At 38.9% G+C, this 23141-nt stretch overlaps 1 protein-coding gene and 1 long non-coding RNA gene across 2 annotated transcripts; one reads left to right on the top strand and one right to left on the bottom strand.

Annotated features, from left to right (window-relative positions):
* Nucleotides 1-515: 515 nt before the first annotated feature.
* On the bottom strand, nucleotides 516-19112 carry dennd2da (DENN/MADD domain containing 2Da). Its single transcript, XM_086024691.1, has 17 exons — nucleotides 18836-19112; nucleotides 17360-17423; nucleotides 17173-17259; nucleotides 17011-17076; nucleotides 8704-8742; nucleotides 7934-8026; nucleotides 6939-7114; nucleotides 6001-6113; nucleotides 5832-5901; nucleotides 5682-5759; nucleotides 5241-5381; nucleotides 3689-3837; nucleotides 1615-1786; nucleotides 1454-1504; nucleotides 1279-1360; nucleotides 954-1199; nucleotides 516-782 (listed from the first exon to the last, which is right to left on the bottom strand). Exons 1-17 carry the CDS (start codon nucleotides 18866-18868, stop codon nucleotides 715-717), a joined length of 1728 nt encoding a protein of 575 aa, XP_085880817.1. The 5' UTR covers nucleotides 18869-19112; the 3' UTR covers nucleotides 516-714.
* On the top strand, nucleotides 18987-21961 carry LOC147153133 (uncharacterized). Its single transcript, XR_015086013.1, has 3 exons — nucleotides 18987-19142; nucleotides 21768-21822; nucleotides 21935-21961. It is a non-coding gene; the product is annotated as an uncharacterized LOC147153133 (long non-coding RNA).
* The last annotated feature ends 1180 nt before the right edge of the window (nucleotides 21962-23141 follow it).

Genomic DNA, 23141 nt, shown 5'->3' with positions numbered 1-23141 from the left:
GGGTCCAAGATTCAACTCTCCATGACCTGCACTGAGGTACAGGTAGGTGGTGGAAGTGAAAGAGCAGCAACACTCGCTTGTGTTTCTTGTGCAACTGTGCATCAATGGCTGAAACAACCCACATCCTGTGCACGAGGTATTTGTTTTTTTAGATGTGTGGTTGTGTGCCTGCAACAGCACTGCTTCTCGCGCCTGATGCTTTGTTCGTGCCTATGCTCTCGTATTTTTCTAAAGTTTTTGTTAGCCTTACGAACTGAGCCCATGCCTTCATTTTGACATCATCTGAATGGGGTAGCGTACTGAACCTTCAGTGTCACTAGTGGGTAACATCAAACTTGCTGGTTAAACATGACATTTTTTTAGACTGGTTAACACCTGGAGCTTTGCAATAACATAAAATGCAAATTTATGTTCTGAAGATTTTTTTGTTGTTGTGGGAGAAGTGAACAACAAAAGGAAAAAGAAATCTCAAAAATGAAACATTCAGTGTTGTGTCGTTGTAGACCGTATGCAGATGGAATTTAAAAACAAGTCTTTATTTGATTGAAATTATTTCCTGCTCACCAGTAATAGACTGTAAACCAGTGTTTTGACAAAGTAGCAGCAATACAGTATGTCACTTTACAAAAAAAAATATTTTACAGAAAATGACATAAAAACAGTGCAATATTTATTATCTACGTACTCTATTATATACACACTCAATGCGACGAACTAGTGTTTCTTGGTCTTTTCCTTTTTCTTCTTTTCCTGGTATTCCACAATCTTTTTGTGAAATATTCCTACAGGAGGAAAAAAAACCCCACTTAATACGCAGAAACAGTTTTTCCCAACCAGGAACTGTACGTTGACTGTATTAGAATGTTACCATACCTAGCTCCTTGGATCATTTGTGAATTTATGTTATTGGCATGAAGTAAATAGGACCGTGCAAGCTTTGTGAACAGCCTCACCCTGCTGTGGTCCAGTCTGCTGCTGCTCCACCTCCTGGATGAACAGATCAAACATCTGCGTTTGGATGAACTTTTTGACAAAGTGTCGCGTGGTCTTTGACTCGATGGCTTTGTAGAAGCTTCTTTTCTCAAACACCCTCTGCTCTCCAGCCTGACTACATTTCACATAGGACATATAATGACCGACTGTTTTCACAAAGAACAGCAGGAAGGCCTCCGAGACCACACGGTTTAGATCTTCTGTCGCTGAAAGAGAAGACACCAACGTTATGTTGAAAGAATGATGAGATATATTTAACACTTGTAAACATGGCAGTTGACCTACATGAGTCTTTATTTCGCTGACTGAGTGTCTGTCGGATTTCATTTTGCAGTATGGGGGGAAGAATAGAGCACTCATCACCGATCTGCAACAGGATAATTTCAGAGCTTTAATTTTTTTTATTTCAAAGTTGAGTGCAATACTTACATGCAATTGACAAAAAAATAATGTATCTTACAGAAACAATGAAGGTTTCCTTTTTGTTCTCTGATAAATCCACTATAAGTAGCTGTGAAAAATTGTAAAAGGTACAGACAAATGTCACTGTTGTGGCATTGCACTCAAGCAATTTAACATTGGTTTTGTATCAGCAGAAAATTCAAAATATATCTAACTCACATCGCTTCGGTCAGTGACATGGTCAAGCAGGCGTTTCTGTACACCCAGCAGGTATGGGGTGGGTGCCATCACAACATCGATTAGGATCACTGGAACTATGGAGATAAAGGTGTGCTGCCAGGTAAAGGGATAAAGAAGTGCTGCTACTGCATGAATGACCTGGGATAACGTGCTGCAGAGACAAAAGATGAGAGAGAAAAACGTTATCCACCCACAATGTTATGAGAACTGATGTCATACCATTGATGTCTTTTTTTTAGGAAATAAACCAAATTTAAAAGTGCAACATGTCATCATGTTTCAATGTGGAGAAAATATATTTAATTCGAACAAGATTAAGCATAGGCTAATTTAAATTCTAACTTGATCTTGAACATGGTTGTACAACCCTTAAGATGTTGACCTACTGTATCAATTATTTGTTGCAGTATACGTTGTGTATACTGAGAGCAAGCGTTTGCCTCTCATCAGTTTAGCCCATTTTATGAGTGTCCTTCATGAATGTTGGGGGCTATTTCCTTGTGTTTCTCCACTGGGGTTATTTAGACAACCAACTAGCAAAACCAGTTCTTCTGGTTTGTCTGTGTTACTCAGGTGAGACAAGGCAAACTAACTATTCAGATATATATCAGGAAGTTCAGTTAAAATACAACATTTAGCTAAAATGGGGAAGAAAGTTGATGAATGACAAAATATCAGTATTTAAAATCACAATTTCAACCTACAGTGCTTAACTTTTTTTTTTTTTTAGCTTACCATCACATCTTTGCCATAGAGACCATCTAGCATCATTAAGTGCTCTAATTTAATAAATAAATAACTGCAATCTGACATCTGCACATTTTTTTTTCATTTGAAAAAAAATAAAACATACAATTACAATTTGAAAAGACAATTATTTTGCACTAAAAATATTTGTATTAAAGCGATTCTACACACTAGTGTAATAACTACTACAGAAACATTTCTGTCAATTTGGGGCAGTGTGAAAAGTGACAACATTTGAACAAGAACAAACATTTGAATTCTATGCTATTGGGGTTATGGTTTTATTTTGTACATTAATTGATTGACAAGCCAAATTTAAAGACCACCATATATTTTTTTCAACATCGCAATTTACAACTACTGCAACTAGTAGTAAATGGTACTGTTTTGTCTGAGCAACATAGAAAATAAATAGGTTATCCTGTTTATAATTATGTTTGTAAAGATAACATAGCATATTGAATGATGAGCTGGGATAGGCTGTAGCTCACCCATGCCCCAAACAAGAAGCAGAAAATGAATGGATGGTGGATTGAGAAATGCGCAATACTGAAAATTTTAGTTTACCTTCTGATGCCACACAACCTCAAATCTCCAATGTCATTCAAATTGAGAGTTCTATCATGCTTTAGTAGAACAAAAACATACATAAAATATTTCACCTGCATTTGATTAGTTGCATTACTTACAGTATCAGTATTATTTACCAGCACACTGATGAATAACTTTTTGGTTTTGTTCTACGCAAGCCCACTAGTTGAAACAAGGCATTCTGATAAATATTGCATTTGTGGAATAAGAGTTAATCAACTCGTTTTTAGCCATCTCTGGGGGCGGCCATTTTGTTATTTCTGTCGACTGAAAATGACATCACAATTACCCAGGGCTCAAGTAACGACCAATCACGGCTCAGCTTTGGAAAACAGGCGAGCTGTGATCGTTTCCTGAGCTTTGGGTAGTTGTGATGTCATTTTCAGTCGACAGAAATGACAAAATGGCCGCCCCCTGAGATGGCTAAAAAGGGATGGATTTTGCTGCTTAACTCATATTCCACAAACGCAATATTAATCAGAATGCCGTGTTTCAACTAGTGGGCCTGCTGGGAACATATTCTTGAAAAAACGTGTTTGGGTTGATTTCCGCTTTAAGTAGAATTCAAAGTCAGTTGACAATTTATTTATTTTTTCTTTTCTCAGTCACTACTACTAACAATGACGTCAGAAGTAATGCATACATGAGTTTGTGTACAGTACTGTACTGTAATCATAGCAGGATGTGTAGTTGAGTCCAAGGTGAGTGTGATTACCCCAACTCATCAGCAATGAAAATGATCCGCCTCTCAAGGACTGCGGCCGCAAACACCAGTAGCACCTCCTCATCTGTAAGGCATCTGAACAGCACTTCAAAGTTGACGTGTTCCAGCCAGGAGTCCAGCGGCCGCGTCAGTCTTATAATCTGGGAAGAGAGTTACCACTGTCACTTACATGGCACACAGCTAATGGCACCAACTGTGTGATTTCCAATGACCGGGTTTATTCTTAGGACAGCTGCAGGTTATTTCTTTATTCTGATCATGTGATCAACAACACATACAAGATGCATACTTGGGTTTGTGAAGCTCTTCCACCCCTAGGTGCTGACTGCAGTAATTATAGCGCAGACATTGGCAACCCTAACTGAATAACTGGAGTGAGTGAGAGCTGTTGAAACATGGTACGTGGCCTCATGCTCGGAGGTGTAAGTTGAGCAATGTAGGACAGGTTGAGACACGACTCCAAAAAAAAAAACACACCCACATTGAAGGATGAGGACTCTGAAGTTATTACAACAGTTTGCCCTCTCCTTTAACGTGAAAGCATAACGTTTTGAGACTTACCACAAATGGGCACAAGTCATTTTGTGACACCGTTTTTTGTGAACCTAAGTTGAAATGACCCCAGGGGTAGTTGCAGAATATGCAATGGAAATATAAAAAGTTTACACAACTCTGTTCAAATGCTATTTTTTTGTGACAGAAAAAAAACCCAGAGACCAAGATAAATAATAAAAAAAATAAATTTAAAAAAAAAAAAAAAAAAAAAAAAACTTTTTCCACCATTAAAGTGACCTATAGGCTGCACAACTCAACTGAAAGAAAACTTTTTGGCAGATGTTTTTGTAACCTTTTCTGCTATTTTTGTAGTCACATCTTACAGCACAAGCCATGGTCAGCGGAGAACTTCAACAGCATCAGAAGGATCTCATTGTTCAAAGGTAGTAGTCAGGAGATGAGTAATTTCGTAAATATGTCACTGACATGACTTAGTATTGGAGGTCCCTCCATAATTGATGAAAAGATGAGAAGAAAACTTCAGGGAAGCTGCCAAGAGGTTGACACTTGACCTCATCACTGAAGGAGCTGCAGGAATTTCTGTCTGCCTACTCAACTTTATTTGGGGTTATTCGGAGGCACTTTAAATGACAGGTGAGTGCTGACTCCCATTTAACAAGTTTAAATGTGATTGGTTGATTCTGAACACTGCCACATCACCAGTTAAAAGAGGATGTGCGCACTTGCGCAACCACATTATTGTTGCTGTTGTACTTCCCCTCTTGAAAAGATTTCATTTTTTTCCCAAATGAGCTGTACAGAGTGCAGGTCATATTAACGCTGGAAAAAGTTTGGACAAGATTTTTATTGTTCTCATGGATCATATCACTAAATGCTAGCATTTGAACAGGGATGTGTAACTTTTTATGTCCACTGTAGGATAAATTGTTTTTTAACACGAAGACACATTTAATTTTCACATTTGATATATTCAAGTCCACAGACGTCTGATAACTGCGAAGTGTGGGGGGCGTGGTATTGCTCTGACCTCAGTGCCCGACTCAGGAATGAAGCTTTTAATCTCCACAGTGTTTCCTGGAGCTGGGAATGGAGCCTCTCGCAGTTTCTGCATGAATGGGTAAATCATAGCCATGGAAATCTGCCGCCTCTTCTCAACCTCATCAAAAATCTGCTCCCAAAGAACAAGACAAGTCATAAGACAATGCACCAACAGACATTCGAAGAATATATGGACAGACAGACACTGCACTGGATTTGACATTACATCTTGAGTTCTGTGCAATAACTTTGGCCCAAGGCACACTATTATCTCAGTTTAGTCTCTAGTTCTTGCATTGAGTAGTGGTACAAGATATTTGAGTGACACTTGCAAAAGAAATTTGAGGTATATTTGGAATGCAATTAGTGTTCTTTTATTGTTTCCATTTAAAAAAAAAAAGTATTTTGACACACATTTGTTTAAAATCACCTTTGAAAACAGGCCAAAACAAGCCAAGCTGCTGATGATACAGTACGCCTCAGGCGGACGAGCCCCCTTCCCACCAGGCTGCAGGTTGGAGAGTGAAGAGGTTAGGGATACATTACGACTATTTCCAGTTCAAACGGTCGACATGCTAACCAGTAGGCGCCTGCAGTATCCATTCCTTCGGCTGCCGTCAATCTCCGTTAACACAAAGGAGAAGGTCTCACTGCAAACACATGAGGAATACGATGACTGATGCATCCCAACAAGCAATGAATTAAATGTGACCAAACGATTTTCAGAACTCAAGTGTTTTCAGTTGTACCTGTGATATTCAGTCAAGGGGGCCCATTTGATACCTTCTGGGAAGCAGAAGAGTGTGATCGCCTTTAGTGTTCGCTCCTCTTCCTCTTTTTGAAATTTGGCCATTCCATCCCTCTGAATGTACGCACACGCACAAAAGCACACAGGCATGCAAACAGTTTAATGTGGCCATCTTTCAGGGACTCAGTCAGTATGAGCCCCACCATATACAGCTTTTCCCCGATATGCATTTTACATGTAACAGAACATTAGTATTGATTAGTCCATGGTGTTGTTACGATACAGGAACAGGTGGTAACGCCGTGATGAGGAAAAACGATGCCCTGATCGAGCGTATGTTGTAAGACAAAAATGACAGTTTCCAAATTGATGTTTTATAATGAATCACATGGGTTGTTTGTTGTCTTTGTGAAACAACAATTATGTTCAATGTGACGATATGTTATGATGCACTGGAATGACCAAACAAGGTCAGGCACACTGAAAATGAGGACACAAGGACATTACTTGTCCTTGCATGTTTGTCTGTTTGCACATTTGTAATCTGTTGGCGAAATACTACATGTTCTTAATATTACCATGCCATTGGCTCAAAATTAACTTAATATTGCATTTACCACAAAAAATACAATTACGTGGAACCAGTTGACATACAAATGTAAACACTGATTTGTTTTGGAAAAAAGTAAGACAATTGGTATGTAATGTGATGCCATTTTTAGCTCAGTCAGTAAGAAAATGTGTTTTCCATGCAGATAGTTGCCTCTTTAATTTGCTCATGGACACAATATAAATGAGCAGAGTATGGAGAAGAGATGGCATTTCATTAGTCTACACTTCTTCCCATTTCTTTTTGAATTTGGAATACGGAAAAGAATCTCTTTTTTTTTTTTTTTTTTTACTGTTTTCATGTTCAAAAGACTAATGTATATAACCAACCTTAGGGAACTGGTAGGTGATCTGAGGTTCGTAGCCATTGCCATCCTTGTTCTTCTTGAGGCTGACCACCACCAGGTACTCGAAAAAGTACTGCCCACTGACAAAACGTCGTTGCCTAGTTGCTTTGTCTTCCCCTGTCTGCCCCAGAGGCTCGGGAGGTTCTTGGTCTTTCACTTCTTCAAAGATATTTGAAAATGACACATTTTGTTAATCGGGCTGAACGGTTTGAACAGATATCATGAAGCGATACTCACTTTAATCAAATCTATATTAAATTTGATTTCATCTGAAGATGACATTTATCCAAAGTAATTGACAAAATAAGCATTGAAAAATCAGCACACCACCGCCAGTTTCTAATCCAACCACTGACACATAACAGTCTCACAGACAGACAGCACTACATTCCTTTGCAATAAAACGTAAAAATCTGTGGCAGGTGGCTAAATTCCTGCAGACACAAAATTGGAATTGTTGTTGAGTCATTCATGGGTAGGCTATTGCCAACATTGATCAATTAAAAAGCAAAACACCCTCACAATATGAAAGGGGTCATAGCTGCTGAATAAGAAGTATTATATTGCAGAAAACCAATTAACTAGAACCGGTAAAGATTGAAGAATGTGTAAAATGCATTTGGCATAAGATTTTGTTTACGTTTAACTGCTTTAATGAATTTAACCATGATTTCAAGACAAATGTCCATCACAAATGAGTCACTGTTAAGTGTTCTATTATACATTACATATACATAAGAGAGGAAGACGAAAAAGCAGACAAAATATACTGTAAAAGTGTGTTTTCACATGATTAGGCCATTGTTTTTTTTGACAAAGTACTGTAGTTCCCACCGAGAGTCTTTATGCAAGCTGCCGACGTCATATCATATGACACATCATACATCGGGTAACTCACCAATACATTCCAAGAAGAATGCATTAGAATATGCACAAAAAGAAGGGAGCCCTAAAAAGAAAATATGTTTTAAAACTTACTATCTCTTTTGCCTTTGCGGAAAGAAGACCACATGGCACTTAGCCTCTTGAGTGCTTTTGGTCGTCCACTCCCATCTTCACTTGGGATGGTGCCTGTTGGCAAGTAATGGTGTTTAAATTTACCAGTGAAATATTTACACATCAGTATAGGTTTATTCACCCTTCTGACTGTCTGTGGAAGTGCTACTAGTCTTTCAGGAGACACTCATACATCAAGACTAGCAATAGAGAAAATTCCTTGACATTAAATACATAAAATGTTCATATAGAGCATATTTTTTGGACTATAAGTCACACTTTTCTTCATAGTTTGGCTGTTCCACGACTAATACTCAGGCGCAACTTGTATATATAAAAGACAGAGCTTGGGCTCGCGCACAAAATCCATCCATCCATCCATTATCCAAACCGCTTATCCTCACGAGGGTCGCCTTGACGGCAGCGAACGAGTTCTGGTTGGATTCGAAACACCCTCTTTTATCGACAGAAATGTTTTTTCTTTTTAGTTTAAAATGGCTTACATTTACTAGAATCCTGGGCGATGATTGCACCTTTAGGTGCTGTAAATAGTCAATCCTTGTTGTGGCGGATCATTGAATATTGTCGCATGCACTCCATTTCAGAATCTCGGCTCAAGCCCCGAAGTTTCTCTCTATGTGCTCTGCGATTCGCTGACAACTAGTCGATGTTGCATCCCGCCTCTCATCCAAAGTCAATTGGAATAGGTCGTTTCGAGATATATAAAATGGTTAAATAGATGATTGTCTTACCAGCAACATTTGAGATCAAGCTACCTTTGGGCTGCTCACCTAGAAAACACAGAACCTTTAGGTGAGTTTACAGATTTTAAAATAAGTTGTTCCAACAGCCTCTTAAATGTCAGAGCACTGAAATGCATCAGAAGAAATTAGTATGAAACAGACAAATCAGTGGGCAGCAGAGCACTAGTTTGTCTCTAGAGACCATCTTAACCCTTTCCTGGCAAAAAACTTCCACTTGTGTTCTAATTATTTTATCTGCATGCCACAGCACCAAAAGCATTAGGCTTTCAACAGACGAACGAGACTCAACAGAACAAAAACTCTCTGTGGTGTTGATTTGGTTTGATTCCAGCTACTTTTAAGACCTATGGGTCAGCCAACGCTGTCCATAATGTTGATAATACTGAGCCAGAAAGTTGTAAAAGTTGGTTCTGAGATGTCAATGGCATACATGCAGAGGAGCTTTCTCCAAGGTTTGTGTGTTTTAGAACACCGTGACAAGATTGATGGAGGTCAGCAGCAGGAGCTGATTAATTTTCCCACTGACAATAAAACCCTCAGTCATAAAGTAGCACTGAATATATCACAACTGAGAGGGATAGTAACTCTACTGCCTGGCTTACTCAAGAAAGATTTGTGGTGACTCGGTGAAAGAAGCCTCTCTCGAGCGGTTTTGGGCCTTTCAATATATTTTCTCCTCTGACTAAAGTCACCAAAAACACATGCTTATCTGATAGGGATTTTATTACAGTATGTTTTTTGAGTCCTGGCAACGTAGTACTTTACGAGTCTGTCCTAATAATTCTTAGAGTGTGCTACACTGCTGCTGCGCTGGCAGGCTGCTGAAACATTTGTTTACTTCAGGCTCCAGGGAAAGAATTTTCATACTTGTAGTGTATTCACATCTCGTAGGATTAAAAACAACCTCCAAAGAACACTCTCCAACTCATACTTTAAATGGCAAAAAGGCAATGGCCAATGTTATTTGAAAGAGAGCAAAACAATTAATTTAGCTTTATAGCAAGCAACAACCTAAGAGCCATCAATTACAATAAGAAGTATGTTTTTTGGATTGTGGGAGGAAGCCAGAGTACCTAGAGAAAACCGTGCAAGCATGAGGACAACATGCAATCTCCACACAGGACAAACGTGTTGTAATGCATTACAGAAAAACCAGTGAGGTAGTTAGCCCCTCCCCACCCGCCACCCTCCAGAGAGAATGCTTAAAATCCTCCATTAGGACCGGGAAACTAAAGTTTGCCACATGCAGAAACCTGAGACTGTACCACAAAACAAGTTCAACATTATCAGAATATGTGCAAATAAGCCAGCAAACTGCTAGTCATGTTTAAATGGTTATTGTTGACAGTGAGCTGTCTCAGTGCAGCCTCTCCATTGCATTAAGTGAACCTGTTCCCATGAAGTGGGTGGTGATGGCAAAAAGATGACTCATTCCAAACAAGCGTCACGAGAAAACCACAAAACTAAACAAATGTCAACAATAGACTATAATAACACTTAATATAGGTCAAAAGCCTCATTTGCCATAGCTAAAACCTTAATAGTCATCTAGAGTAGTTCTATTAGCATACTAGCCTTAATAAAAAAAAAAAAGAACGTATGTACACAAACATAAAATTGTTCTTGTATATTTTTCTATATTTATGTAATTTAATGTCTTATTTCCATTGTATGTTAATATATTGTTGGGTTGACTGTTTTCAATATAGAAAGTCCTCAATTTACAAACGAGTTCCGTTCCCACACTGGCAATGTAACCCGAATTTCGGCGCATGTCAGATTTCACCGTTAAAGTCTAAATTTACGTCAAAATGCTTTGTATAAAATAACGAAAATTCATTAAAATAAAAAGCATAAGATGCTGTAATTAGCATTACTGGTGAGAGGTGGATGAAGAAGAAGGAGAGGAGGGGTGAAAAAGGCAAAGATACTGCTGGCGCGCAAACAGACACCATCGAGACACTCTGCGCATGCTCAAGGAATGCTGGAGGAAGGAATGCTGCTGCGCAAGGAATGCTGGTCTTTGTAGTACAGGAAGTGCTTGTACAACCCACCGCAAATACACAAGCAGAGGTAAACAAGCTCAGAGACGCAGCACAAAAGCACACTTTTGGAGCGAGGAGGAAACCAGCTGCTTCATGAGTGACATGAACATCAAGCGTTTTATCGACAGTTGAAAGTAACAAGCGGAAATGACGTCCATATGAGTCACGACGCCGTGGGTCACCGTACACGGTGGGTTATATTCAATTGCCGGAGCAACTCTGTACGCTCAATCATGTAAACGGGTTCATCAGAATATTTCAGAAATCGAAATTTTGACCTTAAACCGAATATCGACTGCATGTAAATGTAGTCATTATGGTGCTGGGGACAAAATGGAGGAGGAGGCACGGGCGTCGTAAAGTCGAAACGTCGTAGGTCGCGTACATCGGAATTCGCCGACTTCCTGTATTGACCATGAGTAGTGCGGTTGCATGCAAAAGGCAAGCTAATTTTTGTACTGTTAAATGTCTTGTGTCAGGGCTCCACACTGCCCCTAAATGGTTTTGCTCCTAAGAAAGAGAAAGTGAAAGAACATTGTTCATCTACTCTCAACTGTGAGACCGGGACGCAAATACTTTACAGACGGAGCTCCACCAGAGAGTGTATTGTCGCATCGAAAGTTTGCTAAAAGAAGGCCTATTATCCTGTTTAAGTTTTACAAGTGTTAAATGGAGCTCGGATGTCAGTCCTGTGTCGATGTTGAGTTTAACAAGGACGTTTTTCGCTCGCGTACTGCTTTTAATGACAATGTTGGAACGAGGCATATGTATTCCAAAGTGCGTTATGCATGGTGCGTTACTTCTTTCTCGTTGACAAATGCACAAGACAGTTTGTCTATGCACAAGACAAGAAACCAACTTCCTAAGTCGTTTCAATTTAGGAACTCATTTGAATAGTTTATTCGAGTGAAGCCTGCATGTGACTATTTTTTCTACTTTGATTATATTTTGAACCACGCAATATATTTAGGCGGCATGTTATTTATTTGAATTTATTTTGTAGTAAGTATTTTGAGACTGCTGATTCTTTTGATCTGTTAAAAACTGTGTTACTAAAAGCTGGTCTTTCAATTATCTTTGTGACTGAGTAATTGTTGTATTGTGCCAGCAACGGTTTTGTATTTCTTCGTGCTTTTGAAAATATATATAGATTTTTGTCAAAATTACGGCAATGATATGGCTGGGGTTTTTTTTTCAGATAATCTCGTATAATAGCAGTCACCATAAATGGAAAAATATACAGGTATTCCATGTGGTCAGAATCGGTATCGGCCGATCTCACTCATGCATGATCGGTAACGGTGTCATAAAACCTGATCGGAACATCCCTACTTGAAACCGTATCATCTGTGTTATTAAAGACAATGCACATTTCCAAGTAGCATTGATGTTAACAAAACATTGCATATATTGTCCACAACACAAAAGTCCCAATACATCTTGCATTTCTCAAGTCTGAACTACCTGGGTTATAGCCATTTGGGGGGGGGGGGGGGGGGAGTCCTGTTTAATCTACAGCATAAAGCCCAGAGGCTCCTGAACAAGTCACAACAGCAAGCTGTCAATTGAAAAGGAACGGGAATGGAATGGCACGGTCAGGGCAAAACCTGTCACAAAGATACCGAAGTTCACTGATTTGGCATTATTTCAATTCCAGCTAACCTTGTATGTAATCAATGCAAATATCAAAATTTCAATTGCAACTTTTCAAAATTGTGCTTTCTTCACATTCCCTTTTCTATGTCAACAACCACATTCCAAAGTTTAGATTGAGTCAAACATGAAGAATTTCACCTGGTTTTCCCAAGTTATAAAAAAAAACAAAAAACAACATTGCAGGAAAAACGAATAACGAATAACAAAGGCACAAGCCTAACTCACCCACTTTCAGTTTAAGGCAGCAATGTTAGTGAAATAGAATAACTTAAACTGTAGAAGTGCACTTAAAAACCTAAAAAGGAGCTCAGGTTTTCATATCAATCTCTGTGTAATGACATTAATATGTCTGTCAAAACAACATGTACGTCTATTGCTTTACATTCCAACAATTTAAACTCAATTAAAGACTACAATTGAGCATTTATACAGTGACTGGTACTTTCCAAACCGACTTTCTGGTTCTGAAATAATCTTAACATGTTTTTTAAAAAAGTTGATGATGCGAGATCATAAACAAAAAAGCAGTGACACAGCATTGTTTTCATTGCATCACCAAAAAGATCTTAGCACTTACTAATTGTCCAATCACACTGCTCTGATCTGATGTCACACCTTTGCTGTTGATATTTTGCGTTTGGGGTTCCAGTACAATGATGTTTACAGCTTGAAGTCGGTGAGCTGCAAATCATGCGCATTTGCCCTGCTTGAGGAGGGCACAGAGCCACTTTTGGCAACAGATGAGTTGGTTGGTTGAGTGAAATAACTCAGTCGCCTTAATTGATTTGAATGATCTTATATTTCTAACCAGGGAACGGGGGTTGTGGGGGGAAGCCAGGGTCAAGCAGGATTTTCAAAAAATTTTCAAAACGCACTATCGAAGTGGAAGGAGAGTGGGGAATTATTTCACTACACCAATTATTTGCAAACGCCACGAATTTCAAGCATGTAGAAGACGCTTTTGTGACAGGCCCAAATTGAGGACAGGTTTCCTCGTTTGGCCAAGTTGTGCAAATGTTTTTTGGGCTGTCAGTGCAGCAAGCACACAGTGCAAGAGTAACTGACAGATTTATAGATTAATTATTAATGAGAAGCTCTAAAAATTGGAAACTGTGCCGCTAATCCACGTGATCGGTATTGGAATCGGTATTAGTCGATCTCACTCATGGATGATCGGTATCGGAATCAGCATAATAAAATCCTGATCAGAGCACCCCTATTTACAGTACAGTATATACCCCATGTCATTTAATTTTACATAAATGTATTCCTGTAACTACTGCAACAAACAATTCAGATTTGAAAAAAAAAATCTTATTACTTTAATTTCGATCTCGTTGTCGGACAAAGTGAATAAAATTCTCCATCAAACTATAAAGGGCGCAGCACAATAAGGCACGCTCAGTTACCGCCATAATGTTTTTCTTTTCATAGACTTTACATCGATATTTACCTTAACTATTACTAAAAGCACGGCGTTTTGGCGTTGTTTAGTAAATCGATCGCATGCGTACAGATTCGGGTTGCGTCGCCATTTGGAACAAAACTTCGTCGTAAAACGAGGACCATTATGTCTTACAGTTTGCTCATTTACGGTTTCTGGCTTGATAATACTCATCAACAATAGATAGAATGGAGGCCATATTTCCCAATATAAAGGGCTAAAATGCTGGAAACCCCCCAAAAGAGTCTAGCTAAGACACCTGACGGAGACATAAATACAGTTTGACTCAGTTTGACAGGGTTGAACACATCAACAGCTTTTTGCTGATGAACATAGTGGCGTTCACCTCCATTTCTAGCAATGTCTCTTTCCGTCAAACAAGAGCAGGTATATCGACAGTATCAGTTGTCAACAACTTACTCCATCTGCTTCTTAAGTCTGTCGAGCGGCGCCCAGCACGTCTTCTCGTTACCGTTTCACTCATCTCTGCCTTACTCCTTTTCGTCAACTTTTGAGTTGTATTTGGCTGAGAAAGAACTAAACCAACAGAGGTAGTGCATGTTGTCCATTCCGGTTCACGTCAAAGTCCACCATCATCGTGTGAGTGTGTGCGTGCGTCTCGCCGCCCGCTCCTCGTGTTGCAGTGCTGCCTTCAACCCCACCTAATGCGTGGGATTTCTCAATGTCAGCCACCAAACGACCTCCACTGTTTAAAAATGACGGCACCGCTAAAGTTGCTTAGTTTTTTTATTTTTTTAGTTCCAGCAGCTAAGCATTGAAGTGAAAGATGCTGCACCCGCACTGCTGATTTCCAGAACTCTGTATTTTACTCGATTTATTTTTCTGACGACTTTTTACTTAACTCACTACATGAGCAATCAAACAAAATGCGTTCTACTTTTTTTTGTGAAAATACTTTTTTTTTCATATTTCGCGGATGAATAGAGAAATATAAAGTCATGGTTGGGTTGAGACTTGAGAGCAATTGATTAATTTCGATCTTGGGGTCGTAGCGACATGGAGGAATGTGAACCAGGTAGAATCAAATATTGTGGCAACAGATTCAGAGAAGCAAGATGTTATTGAGGCATTCCCCACACATGGCCTTGTTTAAGAGAATCGTTGGATGTTGTCGGCTAGTGGCTACCGCAATCCAAAGTCCGGCCCGCGGGCCAAATGCGGCCCGTGTTTATATTTTCAACGGCCCGTTGACAAGATAGGACCATTGCTTTCAGAACAAGTGGAAATTGGCAGTTTTTTCACACTTTCAACCGCATCTGCCTAGTTCGCTAAGAGACTGGCTGTTACCAAGGAATTCAATGTCAAGAGTCACTACCAGGCGGAACATACAAACTACGACAAGGTGACTGGTAACGGATGCGGTGAAAAGTTAAGGCAACTGAAATCTGAATGGTCGGCCCCCACACATTTTCACCTCACCAAATTTGGCCCTCGTTGCAGAAAGTTTGGACACCCTTGGGCTAGTAATTCATGCAATCCTATTGTCTTGTGCCAGTCTATAAATTCTCATTCTTATCAGAACATCACATACAAGTAAGGTTATTTTCTGTTGTTATAATTAGCTAATTTATCTTTTTTTTTTTTTGCTCATCAGTATGGAACTTTAATTTTTAGTGCAAAAGTCAAGCCAACACTTGCTGGTTGTTAAATAACATTTGGCTTTTAACATGATTTTTTTCAGCAAGTTAATTTTAATTAATCTTCAATTTAAAAGACTGGTATTGTGTGTAATTGACAGTAAAAATATATTTTTTAGCATTTACATTTATACTTACGTAAGTACATTTCAGAGTGTACTGTTTTACTTTTACGTGAGTACACAATTTGAACCATTAATTCTACTTGGCTCAATAGGAAACACTACTGTACCCAATGTAACCCAAAGCAAGACATAAAAACTCAGGTACATACCTAACAGTGATTTTTGGCACACCGTTCTACTCTTAGTGATTACACATTCATGTGGTTTTAACCGTTATAACCGGTCCCCTGAGGGCAATCACAACAATGGGACCAGTGATGAAAACCAGTTTGACACCATTGCTCTAAGTCTAATTTGTCCATATAGGTGTAAATGTGTGTGTGAATGGTTGCCTGGGTATCATGCCTGAGATGGACTGGTGATCAGTCCAGAGTGTACCACACCTCTCACCCTGAATCAGCAACATTAGTCTCCTCTTCCTCTTCAATGACAGTGAACAGGATTAGTGGTACATAATATGTATGGATATTGAATTTCCCACTGTGGGACAATTGAAAGGAACTCTGACTGCTCAAATGTGTGTGCTTCATAAAATAGGATATCCTCTCTTTATACCCAGAGGGGAAATGTAGGTGTTGCAGCAGTAAAAATGAACTAAAGTAAATACAAAATATAAGAAATCACTGTAATATTTGTAATAAATTGTATTATAGTTTTATAAGGTTGTCCTTTAACACTGAGATGCATACATAGTGCTTTTATTTTGGTTGCAAAATATTTAGTAATAGTACTTTTTTTTTTTTTTTTTACTTTCCATTTAGTATTTTTAACATTGATATAATGTAATGCGCACATCATTAATATTACAAGTTCCATAAGTGAGTAACAATAATAAGCTCTGTAATATTGACTTCATGAGTCTTTGTCTTAGTGTTCATTAACTCGACCTAAAGGGTGTGGGCAGTGAGTCTCAGGTGTTAAACTCGACTCTCCGTCCACACTGGCAGTGTTCTATTTCAACTCACCATTGTGTATCAGTACACAGAACTCAGATGTGATGGGGCTGATCTTAAATTCACCCCTGTTGTCGACCATTCATTCAGTCATTCATTCATTCATCTATCCGTTTATTTCCTACCACTTTTTGTGATCATGGTCAAAGATGAGCAGGCGCTTATCCTAGCTGTCTTTGGGTAAAAGGTGGGGTAAACAAGATTATTCATTAAACCGTCTTCTAATGTTGTAGGAAGTCGGAGTACCCATGCAAAGCTTCCGATATAGAAAGGCCCAAGTCGAGATTCGTGCTGGGACTCACTAAACACAAGCGTCACTGTGCCGCTGTTGTCAGCTATCCGGCTAAGACACATTTGGAGACAAACGTGACTTCAATTTTCTGTCTGAAATAGCGCCAGACGATTTTGGTTTACCTGTGTTATTTATTTGGACCTGAGTGCTGTGCGACTGTGAGGCAGCAGCTCCATCTGGAAATGTCTCTATGAAAAATAAAGGTCATGCAGTGAATATTAATGTGCATCTTTATGAAGATCTTATTATTTGTGTTGTAGAAAATAGATACTAATGACATTTACCTCTTCTTGAGAACTCTCTAGCTGATGAAAAGGACCATGCACCTCTTTGCCGTGAGATGCCAACTTCTTCGACATTGGTGTTTCTTTCTGCAGAGAGAGTTACCATCAGACGAAAGCGGATTTTGTAGATGCGCGTCAAATTTGTGTTCATTGACCTTTACAGTCAGTGGTTCCCTCAAAAGCTCACTTTTAATGCGCAAAGCTGACAAGCTGAAGCTCCTTCTGTGTCGGGACAGCGTCTGCCCTGCACTCTATTAGAACATGGAGCAAATAAAAAAGTGAGTGCAGTAGTCATCATATAAAATATTTTGTTTTACATGTAGTCCATCTCAAACCCTCCATGAAATGCCATATAAAAGGAATCTACTGAATGAAAGAAAGAATGAGTGTGTCCTTCTGAAATTTTCCAATATTTGTTTTCACTTGCATTGATAGCCCTCAAGGCCATTTTTAATTTTGTAGTGTCTACTGTATATTTAAAGAAATACATGATTTAATTGAATATGTTGAGGAAATTTCTATTCATTCTCAGAGATAAAGGTACTTTATTTTCATTACTTCATATTGTCATAAGTCACTCAGAAGGAGTGAGTAGCAACAATTGCGCCAAGGGACGTCATGTGGTTTTTGGTTGTGGAGGCAACTGGAGCGCCTGCTGGAGTCCCACAGGGAGAACATGCAAATGCCACACCGACTCAGGTGTTGTTGTCTGTCATTCCACCATGCCGAAAAGAGATGACAGAGGAAGGGGGGTGCTTTGTTGCCATAAGGGCTCAGTGCCAGCCCAAACTTCCAACATGTTTATCCACAGTGGGTCATGAACTTGCAACCCTCTGGTACAAAACCAACACTAAGCTAATTGCTGCCCCTTTACTGCAAGCAATTTTTTTTTTACAAGCTCATATTGTGTGAAAGTTGGTTTGGATGTATCAAGCATTTTCATGGCAAAGCAACTGTGTAACAGCAAGAGTAATTTTATATTGTGGTCATTTACATTGAATACTTGATTTATTTTCATTTCATTCATCCATCCGTCCGTCCATCCAGTTTCTTCAAATGTGGAAGTCAGAGTAGGAGAAATGAATTGTCAGGGGTCACCACAGTGAGTACATGATACAATGAACCTAACATGCACATTTTTAAAGAAGAGAGCATGCAAACTCGACACAGTAAATTAATCTGATTCAGTTTAATTGAATTATCCCTTGAGCAGAAATTCAACATACATTCAGTCTGATATTTTTGTTGTTTTGCACACCACACATCGACTGAAAAAAAACATCCATCCATCCATTATCTACACCGCTTATCCTAACAAAGGTTACGGGGGATGCTGGAGCCTATCCCAGCTGTCTTCGGGCAGTAGGCGGGGGACACCCTGAATTGGTTGCCAGCCAATCGCAGGGAACACAGAGGCAAATATCGACTGATTTTTTAAATTTTTATTTGTAAATCAAATAAAAATTACAATGTAAATGAATGGGTTTTTTTTCTCTCACGTTTTTTTTTATATGGCATAGACCTTACGTTACTCTCAGTTGCAACACACAGGAAATTCATGTGTTCAAATTGAAATACCAATCTACTGCAGTGGTAAAATATGTCCCATAACAAAGCTAAAGTAAAATCGAAATAGCAACATCTGTGAAGGACTAACACTTACCTCCTCCTGTGTGTGCTGTGAAGTTGTGTCCATGTCTGAGCTGCTCAAAAAGAGTATTCATCAAGTGGATCCAAATGTAACGTAATGTCATCCGCTTGAACGTGTTCTTTGCTAAAACACAGAATACATTGCTCTTTCCCACACCGTGTGGGCAACACACACATATGAGGAAGTGCACTTGTTGAAGTGTTGTCAGACTTTAGAATCTAGCTGGGATTTCCTCTTTTCCTGTGAAGTCAAAGTACAGCGATATCGTTATGTGGCTGTTTTCTGAAACACGCCTGTTATGCATGGCTTACGGCTCCTGGTAAGATTTTGACAAAGTATGTTTTTATTATAGTCATACTCGGAAACTCAACATAGTTTGGTATTACAAACAATGGTTAGAAATTGGCCAACCCGTTGAGGCAGGGCCAGTCAGGTATGGATACAAATATTGTTGTCTAACTTGTTTGACTGATGTGGCATAATGAACCGGCCACATTGAAATACAGTACAGGAAAGGTCTTGGGCACAGTAGGTGTTCCTTGCTACCTTGGGCACACCTGTAGAGATGCAACTAAAGAAGGTGAATCTGTTTGCGTCTTGGACACCAATATTATACAGTGTTGTTTTAAAAAAAAAATCAGTCCAAGAAACTATAATATTATCCCTGCCTCTCCGTGAGTGGTGGGTCACGAGTGCAATCACTACAATCTCTGATTGGCTAGTTTTGTCGCACTGTGATAACTTTTAAAGTGGTAATTAAAAATGAAATTATAAAGTATAAAATGGGGGCGGAAAGGGATGTTTTTTCATAAGATCATTTAAATAATATTTTACTGTCAGGTCACACGGACCATTTTAACATGATATATTTTTTTGTATTTAAACTGTAACTTGTTTATTGAGTTTATGTTGTGTTAAAGGGGAAGCCAACCCCCCAAAGTTATTTGCAATAATATGCACTATGCGACTTCACTAGTCTAAACATTTGTCCATCTCAGGAGGCGGCTATTATGCCACTTGGTGTCAACTGAAAATGACATCACAGTCGCTCAGGGCTCAGGTAATGACCAATCACGACTGACCTGTTTTCTAAAGCTGAGCCGTGATTGGTCGTTACCTGAGCCCTGAGCAGTTGTGATGTCATTTTCAGTTGACAGAAGTGACAAAATGGCCGCCCCCTGAGAGGGCTAAAAAGGGGTGGATTTTGCTGCTTAACTCATATTCCACAAATGCAATATTAATCAGAATGCCGTGTTTCAACTAGTGGGCCTGCTGGAAACATATTCTTGAAAAAAATATGTTTGGGTTGATTTCCCTTTAACATACTTGACCAATAAAGATGATTCTGCTTCTGATTAAAAACATTCTCCAGGTAAAAACAGCAACAAAAACCCAAAACATGTAACTTATGTTGTTTAAAGGAAAAAATAAAATGTATGTCTTGGTATGCTGATATCTATTCAAAGCAAATTAAGTAGAGAGTTGTTTCATTTCTGTTTCGTCCAGCACAGGGCAGCATAGAGCTGCCTTTGACAGTATTGGGCTTTCATCACTTTTCAACTTGAAGTAATTAACGTCTGTAGCCTTTGAACCAAATGGTTTACCCACCCACCCATCCACCCATGCATCCACCCATCCATCCATCTGTCCATCCATCCATTTCCAGAGTTTATCCTCGTTAGCGTCAGGGGTGAGCTGGAGCCTATCCCATCTTATTTTAGGCGAGAGGCGGTGTACACGCAGGATTGCTCATCAGCCAATTGCTGTACCAAGAGCACTAAATGTGACAAAATATCATTATTGTTGTAATTTTTAAGTCACAGCGCCTAAATATGATGAGGTGATTTTTACAAAGCTTTGCAATGACAGCATGTATACAGTACGGTAAGTCAGTGTAAATAACAAACAGCTTTATAACGTACATCTTACACAAATCAGTTCTTTCAGATTTATAACTCATGTTATTGGCATGCATGAGTAGGGTTACCCTACCCCTGCTATAGGTAACACAGGTCAATACATTTTTTCTCAATTTAGATGAAATGCAAGTTAACTTTCCTGTATGAATTTTTTGCACAAATTACGGATCTGCCCTTTTAATAAAAATAATAATGATAATGATAATGATAATAATAATAATAATAATAATAATAATAATAATAATATGCAATATAGTAATATATTAACTAATATTTATGAATTAAGGGTTAGGTTCAGCAACAGGTGGAATTTTTCTCTCAAACGTCATTGCTATAAATTACAGCGCATGATAAAGTCTGTATTGTGCAAGCGTTTGCAGGTGAAACTTAAAGCGCAAGTCAACACAAACATGTATTTTTTTAAGAATATGTTCTATGCAGGCACACTAGTTGACACACAGCATTCTGATTAATATTGTGTTTGTGGAATATGAATTAAGCAACAAAATCCACCCCTTTTTACCATCTCTGGCGGCGGCCATTTTGTCACTTCTGTCGAGTGAAAATGACATCAAACACCCTCAGGGCTCAGATAACGACCAATCATAGCTCAGCTTCAGAAAACAGGTGAGCCGTGATTGGTCGTTATCTGAGCCCTCAGGGTCTGTGATGTCATTTCAGTTGACGGAAGTGACAAAATGGCTGCCCCGTGAAATGGCTAAAAAGGGGTGGATTTTGCTGCTTAACTCATATTTCATATTAATCATATTGCCTTGTTTCAACTAGTGGGCCTGCACAGAACATATTCTTGAAAAAAATATGTTTGGGTTGACTTTCCCTTTAAAAACAAAAGAGGAAAATATCTCAAACATGATGTTCTATGAAAAATGTAATCAGTAAGTAGTCAAAAATATGCTGAAGATTAAAGTCACAATCGAACACTACACATTCCCCTATACTGTATTTTACATACAACCACTTGGGTTTGGACGGCATTTTGGACAATTCTCTGTTTGTGAGAATAGTTCGGAGAAGGCCCTTTGCTGTTCCAGAATGACCATCCCATCGCACAATTACAAGGTGAGTTTGGTGTGGAAGAAATTGACTGGCTCTGACCTCACAAGTCATCATCTTCAAACACAGTTGCAATCAACGCTTTGTTGTCTGATGCTCAGTGTGTTCAACCGTACAGCAACATGGACGAGCATATTGAGTGCAGTCATCTGAGAGGGAGCCACGTAATCTGGACCTCCGAGAAACAGGTCACAAACAACACACAACAGAAGCTGGCATCTAATCACAAAGTCCTTGCCCCACATGTTCAATTTATCTGTGACGTACACGTTGTTGTGATTTTACACAAAAGATGAAACACTGTTTGTCACATATTGTTAAAGTTCAAACATGGCATTGCAGATAGCTTGTTAACACTCAAATTCAGCTGCTAGCACAATATAGCAAGACGTCATTTTGGGTAAACCCGATGCACACATTAAACTAGTAAAATGTAATTTGCAGCATTTGTATTAAGTAAAGGAGTTAACCGGGGCTCAGCTATATAAGAGGGTTCAAATTAACGTAAACATGTTTGGAACAATCTAAACTTGTTTGAAGTCAGTCATGGTCCAATTGTGCGCAACTCAAATGAGCAAGCATTACAATTTGGAGGTGGATCTAGGAGAGATTCAGTTCGCTTCTCGAGCGAGGCAAAAAAGCCTGAACTGCTGGCATGGTGCTCCTAACATACGATTTTCATTTCACACATCATTTATAGTAAGCTGAAGCATATTTGAGTCCCTTGACAGGCACTATATAAATCCAAACTATTACTAGTGTTATGGTTATTATTATTACGGTGCAACATAGTTTGTCCCGCATTCCCCTGATTAGCATTTAGCATGTGAAATTACAAAAACAGAGTTTCCTTTATGGATCAACATCATCAGCATCGCATGGGGTCGACTATAACATGAATGATGTATTAACCATTTTTATAGTCCTCAATTGTGTTTTTGAACAGGAAAAGGCATAAGACAATATTGATAATCATCTTTGCATCTTTTGATATTTTTTACACTTTTCAAATTCAAGTGCAAATTGAAATCAAGAATAACATACAAACACAAGGAATAGCTGAGGAGCTCAAGGAAAAACAACAAGCAAATAGGGATTGGCGAGGAGGTATCTGTATCGGGCTGATACCGACCTTATTTCATTGTATTGGGTAACGCGATTGCAACAGATATCAGTCACCGATACCAAGGCACCCACTTCTGGCCATTTTAATATCAGGAACTAAATAGCATGCAAGGCTGACATAATGTTTTTCTATGTCTACTGTATGATTCAAGATGCAATTTCTGTAAGTGTACGTATATGTTTATATAAATGCTTAGAGT

This window comes from Filicampus tigris, chromosome 1 (genome assembly GCF_054856515.1).
Source record: "Filicampus tigris isolate MCC_2025a chromosome 1, RoL_Ftig_1.0, whole genome shotgun sequence".
Lineage (NCBI taxonomy): Eukaryota > Metazoa > Chordata > Actinopteri > Syngnathiformes > Syngnathidae > Filicampus > Filicampus tigris.
The sequence above is the reverse complement of the archived record's forward strand: the minus strand, read 5'-3'. Positions and strand labels throughout refer to the sequence as shown.